Source organism: Crinia signifera, chromosome 8 (genome assembly GCF_055691185.1).
Source record: "Crinia signifera chromosome 8, ASM5569118v1, whole genome shotgun sequence".
Taxonomy (NCBI): domain Eukaryota; kingdom Metazoa; phylum Chordata; class Amphibia; order Anura; family Myobatrachidae; genus Crinia; species Crinia signifera.
Window position 1 is genome coordinate 178660231 of NC_139224.1, and position 23520 is coordinate 178683750.

General features: G+C 49.7%; 1 protein-coding gene across 2 annotated transcripts in view; it reads right to left on the reverse strand.

Annotated features, from left to right (window-relative positions):
• The window catches only part of COL24A1 (collagen type XXIV alpha 1 chain), a 395453-nt gene that overhangs the window by 262091 nt on the left and 109842 nt on the right, over nucleotides 1-23520 (reverse strand). For both annotated transcript variants that reach the window (XM_083157902.1, XM_083157901.1), the window contains exons 9-10: nucleotides 2301-2354; nucleotides 1254-1298 (exon numbers count right to left, since the gene is read on the reverse strand). In XM_083157902.1, the coding sequence (XP_083014028.1) occupies nucleotides 1254-1298; nucleotides 2301-2354 (99 nt within the window). The remainder of the gene's footprint in view (nucleotides 1-1253; nucleotides 1299-2300; nucleotides 2355-23520) is intronic.

Here is a 23520-nt window from a genome sequence, read left to right on the forward strand (position 1 = left end):
TAATACAGATCAGTCGTCCTGTCCCCTTTTACAGTGGGCATGGTGTTTTTGGGATGCCACTCATCCGTCTTCTCCCTCCAAACACGGAGTTTATACCAAAAGGTCCATTTTGCCCTCATCTGACCACATGACATTCTCCCAATCCTCCTCTGGATCATCCAGATGGTCACTGGCAAACGTTAGATGGGCCTGGACATGTGCTGGTGTAAGCAGGGGGACCTTACAGGCGCTGCAGGATTTGTATCCATGACGACTTAGTGTGTTACTAATGGTAACCTTTGTGACCGTGGTCCCAGCTCTCATGAGGTCACTGACCAGGTCCCCTGTGTAGTTCTGGGCTGATTCCTCACTGTTGTCAAGATCACGGATACCCCACGAGGTGAGATCTTGCATGGAGCCCCAGGTGGAGGGATATTGTCAGGGATCGTGTATCTCTTCCATTTATTAATAATTGCGCCAACAGTTGACCCCTTCTCACCAAGCTGCTGCATATGGTAACTCATCCCAGCCTTGTGCGGCTCTGCAATTCTGTCCCTGGGGTCCTTAGTCAGCTCTCTGGTCCTGGCCATGGTGGGGAGGTCGCAGTCTGGCTGTATGAGGGTGTGGACAGGTGTCTGTTATACAGATATCCAGGTGCCATTAATACAGGTAAGGAGTGGAGGAGAGAAGAGCTTCGTATAGAAGAAGTAACAGGTCCGAGAGACAGAAATCTCACTGCTTGGTCGGTGTCCAAATATTTATTTTCTGCGAGAATATACAGATAAATGATGTAAATGGGATTTCCTGTATTCCCCACATTGTCTCTCACAGTTGCAGTGTTCCTATGATGGATATTACAGACCTCTCATCTTTTTAAGTGAGTCAACTTGCACAATCCGTGGCTGGCCAGATACTTGTTTGCCCCACTGCATATATCCTGAATTGCTTATCAGTGTAATTGGGCGCTGCAGATCCCTTGTGGCGCTGTATAAATAATGATGGTGATACTGTGCAGACACCACAGAGGCACATCACCTATAGGTGTATAACTGAGTGTGCGCTCACACTCACCCGCACCTGGCCACCAACGCCAGTCACCGCTATCTGCACATTTCTGCTCCCAAACCCCTTTTATATTTCATGTTTTCATTCATTGCAAATGACATAGATAATAGACATATCTGTATTGGCCGGCTGCAGACGGTGCACATGTCGCAGCCGTGTGATCACCGTGCGTGCTACATACATGACACAACACAATAATACACACTTACTCCAACCCCTTTAGGGCCTGGGATTCCTTCTGGTCCAGCTAATCCCTGTAATAAAGGAGATGTCAGCAGCTTCCTATAGAAACACTTGTGTAATATTCTCCTGTATACAATACATAGATGGTGTGTGTGTGTGTGTGTGTGTCGGGGAGTGTGAGTATGTGTATATGTGTGTGTGTGTCGGGGGGGGGGGTGTGAGTATTTGTGTATGTGTGTGGTGTATGTGTGTGTGTGTCGGGGGGTGTGAGTACTGTATGTGTGCGGTGTATATGTGTGTGTCGGGGGGTGTGAGTACTGTATATGTGTATGTGTGTTGTGTGTGGGTGGGTGAGTGAGTGTGTGTTAGCGGTTGTGATGAAGCAATGCATTACCAGAGGCCACACACACAAACCGTGTTATCATTATGTGACCGTGCTCCGTAGCCCGCTCCGCAGCTCTGCTGTATATAACCAGTAACAATACAGGGTATCGCTATGTGACCGTGCTCCGCTGCCCGCTCCGCAGCTCTGCTGTATATAACCAGTAACAATACAGGGTATCGCTATGTGACCGTGCTCCGCAGCCCGCTCCGCAGCTCTGCTGTATATAACCTGTAACAATACAGGGTATCGCTATGTGACCGTGCTCCGCGGCCCGCTCCGACGCTCTGCTGTATATAACCTGTAACACCAGGAGTAGCATTTAGCTCCGCTGTCTGCATTACTCTTATGTACGGAGGGTATCATTAACCGCCTCAGAAGCAGCCTATATGCTGTGCATGTTAGGTGCTCTGCATTCACCCTGCAGAGCGCCCACTGTCCTCACCCTGCAGAGCGCCCACTGTCCTCGCCCTGCAGAGCGCCCACTGTCCTCACCCTGCAGAGCACCCACTGTCCTCACCCTGCAGAGCACCCACTGTCCTCAGCCTGCAGATCGCCCACTGATAACGGATACAGGGACTTCTGTATGCGACATATCTGGCAGCCTACAACCACATGCCACACGCGCTGCCACCCACATATGTGGTACACAGACGGCTGCTCACATCTCAGCCAGTAACGGTTACTGCACCTGCCTGCCAGGGTAACCTGGTGCCCCTGCATTGCCAGCCATTCCGGGAATTCCCTGCAAAGACAAACACAACGTCATTAGTAATGCGGCAGACACGTGGATGGGGCGTGCCGGGATTACTGTCAGCAATCAGTGTAGACGGCGTCGGAAGCATCGCTGGTTATTTCCAATGATAGAACCCTCATATCCTACTGTGCTGTAAGGGCCAATACAACGCCCACACATTGCCCGCAATAGGGGTGCGGGCAATGTGCAGCTAATTTGGCCCTGTGAAGGGTGCGAGTTAGGCTGAAGTCGGGTGCCATTTTCAGTGTTAAAACAGCACCCAAACGGCAATTCGCACCCATCAGGGTTTACAGGATCGACCCCTATATCAGTGATGGCTAACATTGACACTCCAGCTGTTGTTGAACTACACATCCCAGCATGCCCTGCATCAGTTTTTGTATGGCCAAATTGTAAAACTGATGCAGGGCATGCTGGGATGTGTAGTTCAACAACAGCTGGAGTGTCAAGGTTAGCCATCACTGTTCTATATGCATGCCCGGCTGTGTGTGTTACAGTACTGTAGTGTACAAGGACCTGATGCAGTGCAGTGCTGGCTGTGTGTGTGTTACAGTACTGTAGTGCACAAGGACCTGATGCAGTACAGTGCGGGCTGTGTGTGTTACAGTACTGTAATGCACAAGGACCTCACGCAGTACAGTGCGGGCTGTGTGTGTTACAGTACTGTAGTGCACAAGGACCTGACGCAGTACAGTGCTGGCTGTGTGTGTTACAGTACTGTAGTGCACAAGGACCTGACGCAGTACAGTGCTGGCTGTGTGTGTGTTACAGTACTGTAGTGCCCAAGGGCCTGATGCAGTACAGTGCTGGCTGTGTGTGTTACAGTACTGTAATGCACAAGGAACTGACGCAGTACAGTGCTGGCTGTGTGTGTTACAGTACTGTAATGCACAAGGAACTGACGCAGTACAGTGCTGGCTGTGTGTGTGTGTTACAGTACTGTAGTGCACAAGGACCTGACGCAGTACAGTGCTGGCTGTGTGTGTGTTACAGTACTGTAGTGCCCAAGGGCCTGATGCAGTACAGTGCTGGCTGTGTGTGTTACAGTACTGTAATGCACAAGGAACTGACGCAGTACAGTGCTGGCTGTGTGTGTTACAGTACTGTAATGCACAAGGAACTGACGCAGTACAGTGCTGGCTGTGTGTGTGTGTTACAGTACTGTAGTGCACAAGGAACTGACGCAGTACAGTGCTGGCTGTGTGTGTTACAGTACTGTAATGCACAAGGACCTGACAAGGAATGCGCAAGGCGGGCCCTCACTCACATAACGTCCCCTGAAGTGGAGGGGCGCAGCCTACTGTATATTAGTGATGTAAGAAGAGGAATGTATGTTTTATAGGGTTCTGTAAATTCACATTTATCCAAGAACAATATTCAGAATGCAAAGACGCGTCACAACCAGGGTCTGCCCATACGGCATAATGGGGGCTGCCGTAAGGCGACGGAACGCGCGATACCATTAGCGCCATTATAACATTGATCTGATGCGGAGTTGGGTCGCACTTATCGTGGCTAACACTTTCTCTACTGGCTGGGAATTCATTGCATCACAACCTATATAATAGCGCAGATTTATACTTCTCATGCATTAATCACTACAGCCAACAACGGCCATTGTAAACCAGGGACACGGAAGGAAATGTTATAGGCGCAGTAACTAAAGAGACCATCAGAGGGAACACCGTATCAGCCAATCAGACGCTGCAGCCAGAGCGGGACAATGTGCACACAGGCTCCAGCAGGAGATACAGGGGTATTTGTGTCGCACAGCGCAACATCATGTACCCTTCCCGCCCCTCGTTCCTCATCTCTATGTGCAAACAATACAATATATCACGTTACGCTACACATGTTATCGCCTACTGAAGCTTAGCGCGAGTAATAGGACTGAAACGGATCCAAGTCACCGTCATCTCATTGCCGACACGTGCTGAACTAGGGGACATGTAACTACAGTGGTGTCATATATACATCGCACTATACCCAATGCCGGGCACAGAGGTGTGTGGTGCTGCGACCTGACAGATCCGGTGATGTACCTGGCCGCTGGGATACTCAGGGGCCTATTTATTACCCCTTTAGATGATTCCCATGGCCGCTTACAAGGACAATAGGAAAGGACAAGGTTCCTGCCTCCCAGGTTCCGGCTCTGATTGCCCGGTATGTGCCAGCTGTAGCTGCAGACCATGCCATCTAAGGGTGGGCTAACACTGTAACTGGATATTACTAGCTCAGGCCAGGGATCTCATATACCCCGAGCCAGTGGTTCCCAAACTGGGTGTCTCGGATTCTTGGGGAGCCGCGAGGTTCTTGCAGTGGTGTCTCTGATTGGTGGTCCAGGGCCAGATACAATTACTTATGGACAACATAATTGGCAAAACCAGTGCTAGCAGTGACGAATCCTAAACGTGGACAATCAGACACGTCCTAAACAAGGGTGACACGTTGGCTTACACCACCACGTAACCGGCCCTAAGGGTGACACGTCGGCTTACACCACCACGTAACCGGCCCTAAGGGTGACACGTCGGCTTACACCACCACGTAACCGGCCCTAAGGGTGACACGTCGGCTTACACCACCACGTAACCGGCCCTAAGGGTGACACGTCGGCTTACACCACCACGTAACCGGCCCTAAGGGTGCCACGTCGGCATACACCACCACTTAACCGGCCCTAAGGGTGACACGTCGGCTTACACCACCACGTAACCGGCCCCAAGGGTGACACGTCGGCATACACCACCACGTAAAGGGCCCTAAGGGTGACACATCGGCTTACACCACCACGTAACCGGCCCTAAGGGTGACACGTCGGCTTACACCACCACGTAACCGGCCCTAAGGGTGCCACGTCGGCATACACCACCACTTAACCGGCCCTAAGGGTGACACGTCGGCTTACACCACCACGTAACCGGCCCCAAGGGTGACACGTCGGCATACACCACCACGTAAAGGGCCCTAAGGGTGACACATCGGCTTACACCACCACGTAACCGGCCCTAAGGGTGACACGTCGGCTTACACCACCACGTAACCGGCCCTAAGGGTGACACGTCGGCTTACACCACCACGTAACCGGCCCTAAGGGTGACACGTCGGCATACACCACCACGTATCCGGCCCTAAGGGTGACACGTCGGCTTACATCACCACGTAACAGGCCCTAAGGGTGACACGTCGGCTTACACCACCACGTAACCGGCCCTAAGGGTGACACGTCGGCTTACACCACCACGTGACCGGCCCCAAGGGTGACACGTCGGCATACACCACCACGTAACCAGCCCTAAGGGTGACACGTCGGCTCACACTACCACGTAACCGGCCCTAAGGGTGACACGTCGGCTTACACCACCACGTAACTACACCACCACGTAACCGGCCCTAAGGGTGACACGTCGGCATACACCACCACGTAACCGGCCCTAAGGGTGACACGTCGGCTTACACAACCACGGAACCGGCCCTAAGGGTGACACGTCGGCTTACACCACCACGGAACCAGCCCTAAGGGTGACAAGTCTGCTTACACCACCACGTAACCGGCCCTAAGAGTAACACGTCGGCTTACACCACCACGTAACCGTTCCCAAGGGTGACACGTCGGCTTACACTACCACGTAACTACACCCCCACGTAACCGGCCCTAAGGGTGACACGTCGGCTTACACCACCACGGAACCGGCCCTAAGGGTGTCCCGTCGGCTTACACCACCAGGGAACCGGCCCTAAGGGTGACACGTCGGTTTACACCACCAAGTAACCGGCCCTAAGGGTGACACGTCGGCTTACACCACCATGTAACTACACCACCACGTAACCGGCCCTAAGGGTGACACGTCGGCATACACCACCACGTAACCGGCCCTAAGGGTGACACGTCGGCTTACACCACCACGTAACCAGCCCTAAGGGTGACACGTCGGCTTACACCACCACGTAACCGGCCCCAAGGGTGACACGTCGGCTTACAGCACCACATAACCGGCCCCAAGGGTGACACTTCGGATTACACTACCACGTAACTACACCCCCACGTAACCAGCCCTAAGGGTGACACGTCGGCATACACCACCACGTAACCGGCCCTAAGGGTGACACGTCGGCTTACACCACCACGTAACCGGCCCTAAGGGTGACACGTTGGCTTACACCACCACGTAACGGGCCCCAAGGGTGACACGTCGGCTTACAGCACCACGTAACCGGCCCCAAGGGTGACACGTCGGCTTACACCACCACGTAACCAGCCCTAAGGGTGACATGTCGGCTTACACCACCACGTAACCGGCCCCAAGGGTGACACGTCGGCTTACAGCACCACGTAACCGGCCCCAAGGGTGACACGTCGGATTACACTACCACGTAACTACACCCCCACGTAACCAGCCCTAAGGGTGACACGTCGGCATACACCACCACGTAACCGGCCCTAAGGGTGACACGTCGGCTTACACCACCACGTACCCGGCCCTAAGGGTGACACGTTGGCTTACACCACCACGTAACGGGCCCCAAGGGTGACACGTCGGCTTACAGCACCACGTAACCGGCCCCAAGGGTGACACGTCGGCTTACACTACCACGTAACTACACCCACACGTAACCAGCCCTAAGGGTGACACGTCGGCTTACACCACCACGGAACCGGCCCTAAGGGTGACACGTCGGCTTACAACCCCACGTAACAGGCCCTAAGGGTGACACGTCGGCTTACACCACCACGTAACCGGCCCTAAGGGTGATATGTCGGCTTACACCACCACGTAACCAGCCCTAAGGGTGACACGTCGGCTTACACCACCACATAACCAGCCCTAAGGGTGACACTTCGGCTTACACCACCACGTAGCTGGCCCTAAGGGTGATATGTCGGCTTACACCACCACGTAACCGGCCCTAAGGGTGACACGTCGGCTTACACCACCACATAACCAGCCCTAAGGGTGACACTTCGGCTTACACCACCACGTAACGGCCCTAAGGGTGACACGTCGGCTTACACCACCACGTAACAGGCCCTAAGGGTGACACGTCGGTTTACACCACCACGTAACCGGCCCTAAGGGTGAGACGTCGGCATACACCCCTACATAACCGGCCCTAAGGGTGACACATCGGCTTACACCACCACGTAACCGGCCCTAAGGGTGACAAATCGGCTTACACCACCACGTAATCGGCCCTAAGGGTTACACGTCAGCTTACACTACCACGTAACCGGCCCTAAGGGTGACACGTCGTCATACACACCCACGTAACCGGCCCTAAGGGTGACACGTCGGCTTACACCACCATGTAACCGGCCTTAAGGGTGACACGTCGGCTTACACCACCACGTAACCGGCTCTAAGGGTAACACGTCGGCTTACACCACCACGTAACCGGCTCTAAGGGTAACACGTCGGCTTACAGCACCACGTAACCGACCCTAAGGGTGACACGTCGGCTTACACCACCACGTAACCAGCCCTAAGGGTGACACGTCGGCATACACCACCACGTAACCGGCCCTATGGGTGACACGTCGGCTTACACCACCACGTAACCGACCCTAAGGGTGACACGTCGGCTTACACCACCACGTAACCGGCCCTAAGGGTGACACGTCGGCTTACACCACCACGTAACCGGCCCCAAGGGTGATACGTCAGCTTACACCACCACGTAACCGGCCCTAAGGGTGACACATTGGCTTACACCACCCCTAACCGGCCCTAAGGGTGACACGTCGGCATACACCACCACGTAACCGGCCCTAAGGGTGACACGTAGGCATACACCACCACGTAACAGGCCCTAAGGGTGACACGTCGGCTTACACCACCACGTAACCGGCCCTAAGGGTGATATGTCGGCTTACACCACCACGTAACCGGTCCTAAGGGTGACACGTCGGCTTACACCACCACATAACCAGCCCTAAAGGTGACACTTCGGCTTACACCACCACGTAGCCGGCCCTAAGGGTGATATGTCGGCTTACACCACCACGTAACCGGCCCTAAGGGTGACACGTCGGCTTACACCACCACATAACCAGCCCTAAGGGTGACACTTCGGCTTACACCACCACATAACGGCCCTAAGGGTGACACGTCGGCTTACACCACCACGTAACAGGCCCTAAGGGTGACACGTCGGTTTACACCACCACGTAACCGGCCCTAAGGGTGAGACGTCGGCATACACCCCCACATAACCGGCCCTAAGGGTGACACGTCGGCTTACACCACCACGTAACCGGCCCTAAGGGTGACAAATCGGCTTACACCACCACGTAATCGGCCCTAAGGGTTACACGTCAGCTTACACTACCACGTAACCGGCCCTAAGGGTGACACGTCGTCATACACACCCACGTAACCGGCCCTAAGGGTGACACGTCGGCTTACACCACCATGTAACCGGCCTTAAGGGTGACACGTCGGCTTACACCACCACGTAACCGACCCTAAGGGTGACACGTCGGCTTACACCACCACGTAACCAGCCCTAAGGGTGACACGTCGGCATACACCACCACGTAACCGGCCCTATGGGTGACACGTCGGCTTACACCACCACGTAACCGACCCTAAGGGTGACACGTCGGCTTACACCACCACGTAACCGGCCCTAAGGGTAGTACGTCGGCTTACACCACCACATAACCAGCCCTAAGGGTGACACTTCGGCTTACACCACCGCGTAACGGCCCTAAGGGTGACACGTCGGTTTACACCACCACGTAACCGGCCCTAAGGGTGAGACGTCGGCATACACCCCCACATAACCGGCCCTAAGGGTGACACGTCGGCTTACACCACCACGTAACCGGCCCTAAGGGTGACAAATCGGCTTACACCACCACGTAATCGGCCCTAAGGGTTACACGTCAGCTTACACACCCACGTAACCGGCCCTAAGGGTGACACGTCGGCTTACACCACCATGTAACCGGCCCTAAGGGTGACACGTCGGCTTACACCACCACGTAACCGTCTCTAAGGGTGACACGTCGGCTTACAGCACCACGTAACCGATCCTAAGGGTGACACGTCGGCTTACACCACCACGTAACCAGCCCTAAGGGTGACACGTCGGCTTACACCACCACGTAACCGGCCCTATGGGTAACACGTCGGCTTACACCACCACGTAACCGACCCTAAGGGTGACACGTCGGCTTACACCACCACGTAACCAGCCCTAAGGGTGACACGTCGTCTAAAATTACCTCAATTACTATTATTATCCAAATGTAACAATTAAAAAACTAAGCCAGGAACGTGCAGGAACCACGGCCCCAAACCACCCAGTGTCAGGTGACACATAATAGAAGTATCAGTAAGTGCCCAAAACATTCCAAATCTCTTCAAAATCTCATTTACTCTTGCAACACGGTTTAGTACATAGTCCCGGAGATGATTCTTCTGGATGGATGGAGAAGCCAGGCTGAGGCAGCCATACATGTGGCCTCTTGTCTGGTGGCCAGTAGGGCGTGTCCACTCAGTGCCACAGGAGGCCATGGTCATACAGACCCTGCACCTGCCATAGGACTGGTGCAAGGTGCGCCGAGCGGTGGCATATCAGAACATGCCATTCGGGGGCATTATTAGTATGTAAGGGTCTGTAGAGGCATCTGCATGAAGTCGCAGATGTGCGCCCACTACAGACGCTGGTGAGAGAGCTCCAGAATCAGGCCCAATGTGAGGACTGGGCTCTGGTATAGCTCAGGAAATGGGAGCCGCTGTCTGACTATCCGGCGCAGGGTGTGGTGCAGTCACCTGCATGTACCCTGTGAAGGGTGTGAGGGTGACACCCTGTAATGTAATATCAGGACATCACACTCCTAGAGGGCCACACACCCGAAATCTGTTTCAGAAGTACTGTGGGGCCAATTTATTTTATCTACAAGAAAATCATAGGAGCCCGAAGGCCGGAAGCAGCTGCAGCCAAGTCTCTATATTACTGTCTGCCTTCATATACATAGACGCGCACGCGGCCACAAGCCGGGAGACATACATTATAACATACATGTGCCAAGTCTCCATATTACTGTCTGCCTCCATATACATAGACGCGCACGTGGCCACAAGCCGGGAGACATACATTATAACATACATGTGCCAAGTCTCTATATTACTGTCTGCTTCCATATACATAGACGCGCACACAAGCCGGGAGACATACATTATAACATACATGTGCCAAGTCTCTATAGTACTGTCTGCCTCCATATACATAGACGCGCACGCGGCCACAAGCCGGGAGACATACATTATAACATACATGTGCCAAGCCTCTATATTACTGTCTGCCTCCATATACATAGACGCGCACGCGGCCACAAGCCGGGAGACATACATTATAACATACATGTGCCAAGTCTCCATATTACTGTCTGCCTTCATATACATAGACGCGCACACAAGCCTGGAGACATACATTATAACATAGATGTGCCAAGTCTCTATATTACTGTCTGCCTCCATATACATAGATGCGCACACGGCCACAAGCCGGGAGACATACATTATAACATATATGTGCCAAGTCTCTATATTACTGTCTGCCTTCATATACATAGACAGGCACGTGGCCACAAGCCGGGAGACATACATTATAACATACATGTGCCAAGTCTCTCTATTACTGTCTGCCTCCATATAGATAGACGTGCACACGGCCACAAGCCGGGAGACATACATTATAACATACATGTGCCAAGTCTCTATATTACTGTCTGCCTCCATATACATAGACGCGCACGCGGCCACAAGCCGGGAGACATACATTATAACATACATGTGCCAAGTCTCTATATTACTGTCTGCCTCCATATACATAGATGCGCACACGGTCACAAGCCGGGAGACATACATTATAACATATATGTGCCAAGTCTCTATATTACTGTCTGCCTTCATATACATAGACAGGCACGTGGCCACAAGCCGGGAGACATACATTATAACATACATGTGCCAAGTCTCTCTATTACTGTCTGCCTCCATATAGATAGACGTGCACACGGCCACAAGCCGGGAGACATACATTATAACATACATGTGCCAAGTCTCTATATTACTGTCTGCCTCCATATACATAGACGCGCACGCGGCCACAAGCCGGGAGACATACATTATAACATACATGTGCCAAGTCTCTATATTACTGTCTGCCTCCATATACATAGACACGCATGTGGCCACAAGCCGGGAGACATACATTATAACATACATGTGCCAAGTCTCCATGTTACTGTCTGCCTCCATATACATAGACGCGCACGCGGCCACAAGCCGGGAGACATACATTATAACATACATGTGCCAAGTCCCCATATTACTGTCTGCCTCCATATACATAGACGCGCACACGGCCACAAGCCGGGAGACATCCATTATAACATACATGTGCCAAGTCTCTATAGTACTGTCTGCCTCCATATACATAGACGCGCACGTGGCCACATGCCGGGAGACATACATTATAACATACATGTGCCAAGTCTCTATATTACTGTCTGCCTCCATATACATAGACGCGCAAGCGGCCACAAGCCGGGAGACATACATTATAACATACATGTGCCAAGTCTCTATATTACTGTCTGCCTCCATGTACATAGACGCGCACGTGGCCACAAGCCGGGAGACATACATTATAACATACATGTGCCAAGTCTCTATATTACTGTCTGCCTCCATATATATAGACGCGCACGTGGCCACAAGCCTGGAGACATACATTATAACATACATGTGCCAAGTCTCAATATTACTGTCTGCCTCCATATACATAGACGCGCGCACACGGCCACAAGCCGGGAGACATACATTATAACATACATGTGCCAAGTCTCTATATTACTGTCTGCCTCCATATACATAGACGCGCACGCAGACACAAGCCGGGAGACATACATTATAACATACATGTGCCAAGTCTCCATATTACTGTCTGCCTCCATATACATAGACGCGCACGCAGCCACAAGCCGGGAGACATACATTATAACATACATGTGCCAAGTCTCTATATTACTGTCTGCCTCCATATAGATAGACGCGCACGTGGCCACAAGCCTGGAGACATACATTATAACATACATGTGCCAAGTCTCAATATTACTGTCTGCCTCCATATACATAGACGCGCGCACACGGCCACAAGCCGGGAGACATACATTATAACATACATGTGCCAAGTCTCTATATTACTGTCTGCCTCCATATACATAGACGCGCACGCAGACACAAGCCGGGAGACATACATTATAACATACATGTGCCAAGTCTCCATATTACTGTCTGCCTCCATATACATAGACGCGCACGCAGCCACAAGCCGGGAGACATACATTATAACATACATGTGCCAAGTCTCTATATTACTGTCTGCCTCCATATAGATAGACGCGCACGTGGCCACAAGCCTGGAGACATACATTATAACATACATGTGCCAAGTCTCTATATTACTGTCTGCCTCCATATACATAGACGCGCACGTGGCCACAAGCCGGGAGACATACATTATAACATATATGTGCCAAGTCTCTATATTACTGTCTGCCTCCATATACATAGACGCGCACGCGGCCACAGGCCGGGAGACATACATTATAACATACATGTGCCAAGTCTCTATATTACTGTCTGCCTCCATATACATAGACGCGCACGCAGCCACAAGCCGGGAGACATACATTATAACATACATGTGCCAAGTCTCTATATTACTGTCTGCCTCCATATACATAGACGCGCACGCGGCCACAAGCCGGGAGTCATACATTATAACATACATGTGCCAAGTCTCTATATTACTGTCTGCCTCCATATACATAGACGCGCACGCAGCCACAAGCCGGGAGACATACATTATAACATACATGTGCCAAGTCTCTATATTACTGTCTGCCTCCATATACATAGACACGCACGCGGCCACAAGCCTGGAGACATACATTATAACATACATGAGCCAAGTCTCTATAGTACTGTCTGCCTCCATATACATAGACGCGCACACGGCCACAAGCCGGGAGACATACATTATAACATACATGTGCCAAGTCTGTATATTACTGTCTGCCTCCATATACATAGACGCGCACGCAGCCACAAGCCGGGAGACATACATTATAACATACATGTGCAAAGTCTCCATATTACTGTCTGCCTCCATATACATAGACGCGCACGTGGCCACAAGCCGGGAGACATACATTATAACATACATGTGCCAAGTCTCTATATTACTGTCTGCCTCCATATACATAGACGCGCACGCAGCCACAAGCCGGGAGTCATACATTATAACATACATGTGCCAAGTCTCTATATTACTGTCTGCCTCCATATACATAGACGCGCACGTGGCCACAAGCCTGGAGACATACATTATAACATACATATGCCAAGTCTCCATATTACTGTCTGCCTCCATATACATAGACGCGCACGCGGCCACAAGCCGGGAGACATACATTATAACATACATGTGCCAAGTCTCTATATTACTGTCTGCCTCCATATACATAGACGCGCACGTGGCCACAAGCCTGGAGACATACATTATAACATACATATGCCAAGTCTCCATATTACTGTCTGCCTCCATATACATAGACGCGCACGCGGCCACAAGCCGGGAGACATACATTATAACATACATGTGCCAAGTCTCTATAGTATTGTCTGCCTCCATATACATAGACGCGCACGCGGCCACAAGCCGGGAGACATACATTATAACATACATGTGCCAAGTCTCTATATTACTGTCTGCCTCCATATACATAGACGCGCACGCGGCCACAAGCCTGGAGACATACATTATAACATACATGTGCCAAGTCTCTATATTACTGTCTGCCTCCATATACATAGACGCGCACGCAGCCACAAGCCGGGAGACATACATTATAACATACATGTGCCAAGTCTCTATATTACTGTCTGCCTCCATATACATAGACGCGCACGTGGCCACAAGCCGGGAGACATACATTATAACATACATGTGCCAAGTCTCTATATTACTGTCTGCCTCCATATACATAGACGCGCACGCAGCCACAAGCCGGGAGTCATACATTATAACATACATGTGCCAAGTCTCTATATTACTGTCTGCCTCCATATACATAGACGCGCACACGGCCACAAGCCGGGAGACATACATTATAACATACATGTGCCAAGTCTCCATATTACTGTCTGCCTCCATATACATAGACGCGCACGTGGCCACAAGCCGGGAGACATACATTATAACATATATGTGCCAAGTCTCTATATTACTGTCTGCCTGCATATACATAGACGCGCACGTGGCCACAAGCCGGGAGACATACATTATAACATATATGTGCCAAGTCTCTATAGTACTGTCTGCCTCCATATACATAGACGCGCACGCGGTCACAAGCCGGGAGACATACATTATAACATACATGTGCCAAGTCTCTATATTACTGTCTGCCTCCATATACATAGACGCGCACACAAGCCGGGAGACATACATTATAACATACATGTGCCAAGTCTCTATATTACTGTCTGCCTCCATATACATAGACGCGCACGCGGCCACAAGCCGGGAGACATACATTATAACATACATGTGCCAAGTCTCTATATTACTGTCTGCCTCCATATACATAGACGCGCACACGGCCACAAGCCGGGAGACATACATTATAACATACATGTGCCAAGTCTCTATATTACTGTCTGCCTCCATATACATAGACGCGCACGTGGCCACAAGCCGGGAGACATACATATAACATACAAGTGCCAAGTGTCTATATTACTGTCTGCCTCCATATACATAGACGTGCACGTGGCCACAAGCCGGGAGACATACATTATAACATACATGTGCCAAGTCTCTATATTACTGTCTGCCTCCATATACATAGACGCGCACGCGGCCACAAGCCGGGAGACATACATTATAACATACATGTGCCAAGTCTCCATATTACTGTCTGCCTCCATATACATAGACGCGCATGCGGCCACAAGCCGGGAGACATACATTATAACATACATGTGCCAAGTCTCTATATAACTGTCTGCCTCCATATACATGGACACGCATGTGGCCACAAGCCAGGAGACATACATTATAACATACATGTGCCAAGTCTCTATATTACTGTCTGCCTCCATAAACATAGACGCGCACGTAGCCACAAGCCGGGAGACATACATTATAACATACTGTACATGTGCCAAGTCTCCATATTACTGTCTGCCTCCATATACATAGACGCGCACACAAGCCGGGAGTCATACATTATAACATACATGTGCCAAGTCTCTATATTACTGTCTGCCTCCATATACATAGACGCGCACGCAGCCACAAGCCGGGAGACATACATTATAACATACATGTGCCAAGTCTCTATATTACTGTCTGCCTCCATATACATAGACCCGCACGTGGCCACAAGCCGGGAGACATACATTATAACATACATGTGCCAAGTCTCTATATTACTGTCTGCCTCCATATACATAGACGTGCACGTGGCCACAAGCCGGGAGACATACATTATAACATACATGTGCCAAGTCTCTATATTACTGTCTGCCTCCATATACATAGACACGCACACAAGCCGGGAGACATACATTATAACATACATGTGCCAAGTCTCCATATTACTGTCTGCCTCCATATACATAGACGCGCACACGCGGCCACAAGCTGGGAGACATGCATTATAACATACATGTGCCAAGTGTCCATATTACTGTCTGCCTCCATATACATAGACGTGCACGCAGCCACAAGCCGGGAGACATACATTATAACATACATGTGCCAAGTGTCCATATTACTGTCTGCCTCCATATACATAGACGCGCACGCGGCCACAAGCCTGGAGACATACATTATAACATACATGTGCCAAGTCTCCATATTACTGTCTGCTTCCATATACATAGACGCGCACGCGGCCACAAGCCGGGAGACATACATTATAACATACATGTGCCAAGTCTCCATATTACTGTCGGCCTCCATATACATAGACGCGCACACAAGCCGGGAGTCATACATTATAACATACATGTGCCAAGTCTCTATATTACTGTCTGCCTCCATATACATAGACGCGCAGGCAGCCACAAGCCGGGAGACATACATTATAACATACATGTGCCAAGTCTCTATATTACTGTCTGCCTCCATATACATAGACCCGCATGTGGCCACAAGCCGGGAGACATACATTATAACATACATGTGCCAAGTCTCTATATTACTGTCTGCCTCCATATACATAGACGTGCACGTGGCCACAAGCCGGGAGACATACATTATAACATACATGTGCCAAGTCTCTATATTACTGTCTGCCTCCATATACATAGACACGCACACAAGCCGGGAGACATACATTATAACATACATGTGCCAAGTCTCCATATTACTGTCTGCCTCCATATACATAGACGCGCACACGCCGCCACAAGCTGGGAGACATACATTATAACATACATGTGCCAAGTCTCTATATTACTGTCTGCCTCCATATACATAGACGTGCACGCGGCCACAAGCCGGGAGACATACATTATAACATACATGTGCCAAGTGTCCATATTACTGTCTGCCTCCATATACATAGACGCGCACGCGGCCACAAGCCGGGAGACATACATTATAACATACATGTGCAAAGTCTCCATATTACTGTCTGACTCTATATACATAGACGCGTACGCGGCCACAGGCCGGGAGACATACATTATAACATACATGTGCCAAGTCTCTATAGTACTGTCTGCCTCCATATACATAGACGCGCACGCGGCCACAAGCCGGGAGACATACATTATAACATACATGTGCCAAGTCTCTATAGTACTGTCTGCCTCCATATACATAGACGCGCACACAAGCCGGGAGACATACATTATAACATACATGTGCCAAGTCTCTATATTACTGTCTGCCTCCATATACATAGACGCGCACACAAGCCGGGAGACATACATTATAACATACATGTGCCAAGTCTCTATATTACTGTCTGCCTCCATATACATAGACGTGCACGTGGCCACAAGCCTGGAGACATACATTAAACATACATGTGCCAAGTGTCCATATTACTGTCTGCCTCCATATACATAGACGCACACGCGGCCACAAGCCGGGAGACATACATTATAACATACATGTGCAAAGTCTCCATATTACTGTCTGCCTCCATATACATAGACGCGCACGCGGCCACAAGCAGGGAGACATAAATTATAACATACATGTGCCAAGTCTCCATATTACTGTCTGCCTCCATATACATAGACGCGCACGTGGCCACAAGCCGGGAGACATACATTATAACATACATGTGCCAAGTCTCCATATTACTGTCTGCCTCCATATACATAGACGCGCACGTGGCCACAAGCCGGGAGACATACATTATAACATACATGTGCAAAGTCTCCATATTACTGTCTGCCTCCATATACATATATGCGCACACAAGCCGAGAGACATACATTATAACATACATGTGCCAAGTCTCTATATTACTGTCTGCCTCCATATACATAGACGTGCACGTGGCCACAAGCCGGGAGACATACATTATAACATACATGTGCCAAGTCTCTCTATTACTGTCTGCCTCCATATACATAGACGCGCATGCGGCCACAAGCCGGGAGACATACATTATAACATACATGTCCATATTACTGTCTGCCTCCATATACATAGATGCGCACACAAGCCTGGAGACATACATTATAACATACATGTGCAAAGTCTCCATATTACTGTCTGCCTCCATATACATAGATGCGCACACAAGCCGGGATACATACATTATAACATACATGTGCCAAGTCTCTATAGTACTGTCTGCCTCCATATACATAGACGCGCACGCGGCCACAAGCCGGGAGACATACATTATAACATACATGTGCCAAGTGTCCATATTACTGTCTGCCTCCATATACATAGACGCGCACGCGGCCACAAGCCGGGAGACATACATTATAACATACATGTGCCAAGTCTCCATATTACTGTCTGCCTCCATATACATAGACGCGTATGCGGCCACAAGCCGGGAGACATACATTATAACATACATGTGCCAAGTCTCTATAGTACAGTCTGCCTCCATATACATAGACGCGCACGCGGCCACAAGCCGGGAGACATACATTATAACATACATGTGCCAAGTCTCCATATTACTGTCTGCCTCCATATACATAGACGCGCATGCGGCCACAAGCCGGGAGACATACATTATAACATACATGTGCCAAGTCTCCATATTACTGTCTGCCTCCATATACATAGACGCGCACGCGGCCACAAGCCGGGAGACATACATTATAACATACATGTGCCAAGTCTCTATATTACTGTCTGCCTCCATATACATAGACACGCACACAACCCGGGAGACATACATTATAACATACATGTGCCAAGTATCCATATTACTGTCTGCCTCCATATACATAGATGCGCACACAAGCCGGGAGACATACATTATAACATACATGTGCCAAGTCTCCATATTCCTGTCTGCCTCCATATACATAGACGCGCACGCGGCCACAAGCCGGGAGACATACATTATAACATACATGTGCCAAGTCTCTATATTACTGTCTGCCTCCATATACATAGACGTGCACGTGGCCACAAGCCGGGAGACATACATTATAACATACATGTGCCAAGTCTCTCTATTACTGTCTGCCTCCATATACATAGACGCGCATGCGGCCACAAGCCGGGAGACATACATTATAACATACATGTCCATATTACTGTCTGCCTCCATATACATAGATGCGCACACAAGCCTGGAGACATACATTATAACATACATGTGCAAAGTCTCCATATTACTGTCTGCCTCCATATACATAGATGCGCACACAAGCCGGGAGACATACATTATAACATACATGTGCCAAGTCTCTATAGTACTGTCTGCCTCCATATACATAGACGCGCACGCGGCCACAAGCCGGGAGACATACATTATAACATACATGTGCCAAGTGTCCATATTACTGTCTGCCTCTATATACATAGACGCGCACGTGGCCACAAGCCGGGAGACATACATTATAACATACATGTGCCAAGTCTCCATATTACTGTCTGCATCCATATACATAGACGCGTACGCGGCCACAAGCCGGGAGACATACATTATAACATACATGTGCCAAGTCTCTATAGTACAGTCTGCCTCCATATACATAGACGCGCACGCGGCCACAAGCCGGGAGACATACATTATAACATACATGTGCCAAGTCTCCATATTACTGTCTGCCTCCATATACATAGACGCGCATGCGGCCACAAGCCGGGAGACATACATTATAACATACATGTGCCAAGTCTCCATATTACTGTCTGCCTCCATATACATAGACGCGCACGCGGCCACAAGCCGGGAGACATACATTATAACATACATGTGCCAAGTCTCTATATTACTGTCTGCCTCCATATACATAGACACGCACACAACCCGGGAGACATACATTATAACATATATGTGCCAAGTATCCATATTACTGTCTGCCTCCATATACATAGACGCGCACACAAGCCGGGAGACATACATTATAACATACATGTGCCAAGTCTCCATATTCCTGTCTGCCTCCATATACATAGACGCGCACGCGGCCACAAGCCGGGAGACATACATTATAACATAAATGTGCCAAGTGTCCATATTACTGTCTGCCTCCATATACATAGACGCGCACGCGGCCACAAGCCGGGAGACATACATTATAACATACATGTGCCAAGTCTCTATATTACTGTCTGCCTCCATATACATAGACGCGCACGCGGCCACAAGCCGGGAGACATACATTATAACATACATGTGCCAAGTCTCTATATTCCTGTCTGCCTCCATATACATAGACGCGCACGCGGCCACAAGCCGGGAGACATACATTATAACACACATGTGCCAAGTCTCCATATTACTGTCTGCCTCCATACACATAGACGCGCATGCGGCCACAAGCCGGGAGACATACATTATAACATACATGTGCCAAGGGTCCATATTACTGTCTGCCTCCATATACATAGACGCGCACGCGGCCACAAGCCGGGAGACATACATTATAACATACATGTGCCAAGTCTCTATATTCCTGTCTGCCTCCATATACATAGACGCGCACGCGGCCACAAGCCGGGAGACATACATTATAACATACATGTGCCAAGTGTCCATATTACTGTCTGCCTCCATATACATAGATGCGCACGCGGCCACAAGCCGGGAGACATACATTATAACATACATGTGCCAAGTCTCTATATTACTGTCTGCCTCCATATACATAGACGCGCACGCGGCCACAAGCCGGGAGACATACATTATAACATACATGTGCCAAGTCTCTATATTACTGTCTGCCTCCATATACATAGACGCGCACGCGGCCACAAGCCGGGAGACATACATTATAATATACATGTGCCAAGTCTCTATATTACTGTCTGCCTCCATATACATAGACACGCACACAACCCGGGAGACATACATTATAACATACATGTGCCAAGTCTCTATATTACTGTCTGCCTCCATATACATAGACGTGCACGTGGCCACAAGCCGGGAGACATACATTATAACATACATGTGCCAAGTCTCCATATTACTGTCTGCCTCCATATACATAGACGCGCACGCGGCCACAAGCCGGGAGACATACATTATAACATACATGTGCCAAGTCTCCATATTACTGTCTGCCTCCATATACATAGACGCGCACGCGGCCACAAGTGGGAGACATACATTATAACATACATGTGCCAAGTCTCCATATTACTGTCTGCCTCCATATACATAGACGTGCACGCAGCCACAAGCCGGGAGACATACATTATAACATACATGCGCCAAGTCTCTATATTACTGTCTGCCTCCATATACATAGACGCGCACGTGGCCACAAGCCGGGAGACATACATTATAACATACATGTGCCAAGTCTCCATATTACTGTCTGCCTCCATATACATAGACGCGCACGTGGCCACAAGCCGGGAGACATACATTATAACATACATGTGCCAAGTCTCCATATTACTGTCTGCCTCCATATACATAGACGTGCATGTGGCCACAAGCCAGGAGACATACATTATAACATACATGTGCCAAGTCTCTATATTACTGTCTGCCTCCATATACATAGACGCGCACGCGGCCACAAGCCGGGAGACATACATTATAACATACATGTGCCAAGTCTCCATATTACTGTCTGCCTCCATATACATAGACGCGCACGCGGCCACAAGTGGGAGACATACATTATAACATACATGCGCCAAGTCTCTATATTCCTGTCTGCCTCCATATACATAGACGCGCACACGGCCACAAGCCGGGAGACATACATTATAACATACATGTGCCAAGTCTCTATATTACTGTCTGCCTCCATATACATAGACGCGCACGTGGCCACAAGCCGGGAGACATACATTATAACATACATGTGCCAAGTCTCCATATTACTGTCTGCCTCCATATACATAGACGCGCACGTGGCCACAAGCCGGGAGACATACATTATAACATACATGTGCCAAGTCTCCATATTACTGTCTGCCTCCATATACATAGACGTGCACGTGGCCACAAGCCGGGAGACATACATTATAACATACATGTGCCAAGTCTCTATATTACTGTCTGCCTCCATATACATAGACGCGCACGCGGCCACAAGCCGGGAGACATACATTATAACATACATGTGCCATGTCTCCATATTACTGTCTGCCTCCATATACATAGACGCGCACGCGGCCACAAGTGGGAGACATACATTATAACATACATGCGCCAAGTCTCTATATTACTGTCTGCCTCCATATACATAGACGCGCACGTGGCCACAAGCCGGGAGACATACATTATAACATACATGTGCCAAGTCTCCATATTACTGTCTGCCTCCATATACATAGACGCGCACGTGGCCACAAGCCGGGAGACATACATTATAACATACATGTGCCAAGTCTCCATATTACTGTCTGCCTCCATATACATAGACGCGCACGCGGCCACAAGTGGGAGACATACATTATAACATACATGCGCCAAGTCTCTATATTACTGTCTGCCTCCATATACATAGACGCGCACGTGGCCACAGTCCGGGAGACATACATTATAACATACATGTGCCAAGTCTCCATATTACTGTCTGCCTCCATATACATAGACGCGCACGTGGCCACAAGCCGGGAGACATACATTATAACATACATGTGCCAAGTCTCCATATTACTGTCTGCCTCCATATACATAGACGCGCACGTGGCCACAAGCCGGGAGACATACATTATAATATACATGCGCCAAGTCTCTATATTACTGTCTGCCTCCATATACATAGACGCGCACGTGGCCACAAGCCGGGAGACATACATTATAACATACATGTGCCAAGTCTCCATATTACTGTCTGCCTCCATATACATAGACGCGCACGTGGCCACAAGCCGGGAGACATACATTATAACATACATGTGCCAAGTCTCCATATTACTGTCTGCCTCCATATACATAGACGCGCACGTGGCCACAAGCCGGGAGTCATACATTATAACATACATGTGCCAAGTCTCTATATTACTGTCTGCCTCCATATACATAGACGCGCACGCGGCCACAAGCCGGGAGACATACATTATAACACATGTGCCAAGAATATCTACTGGGAAAACCCATGCATGGGAAAGGCCATTTATATAAAAGGCCACGTACGGAAAAGCTTACATAGGGTAAAGGCCACACGCGGGGAAAGGCCCCGGGGTGCTGCACATGTTGCCAGTGAGGAATCAGAAATGCTTGCCACACCACACTGTCAGTGCACCGGGTACTACCTGGGGTGCAAATGATGCAGACTACAACCCAATGGTACAGGGGTGTCACTATAACTACCCCAGCAGCTGTGTCCGGAATGGACACTAAACGGCCTGGAGAAGAATCCAGCATGTCCCTAGGAAGTGTCTAACTTCCACCATTATATTCCCTGAGATAATACATGTAACACCCTGATTCCACCAGAGCTAC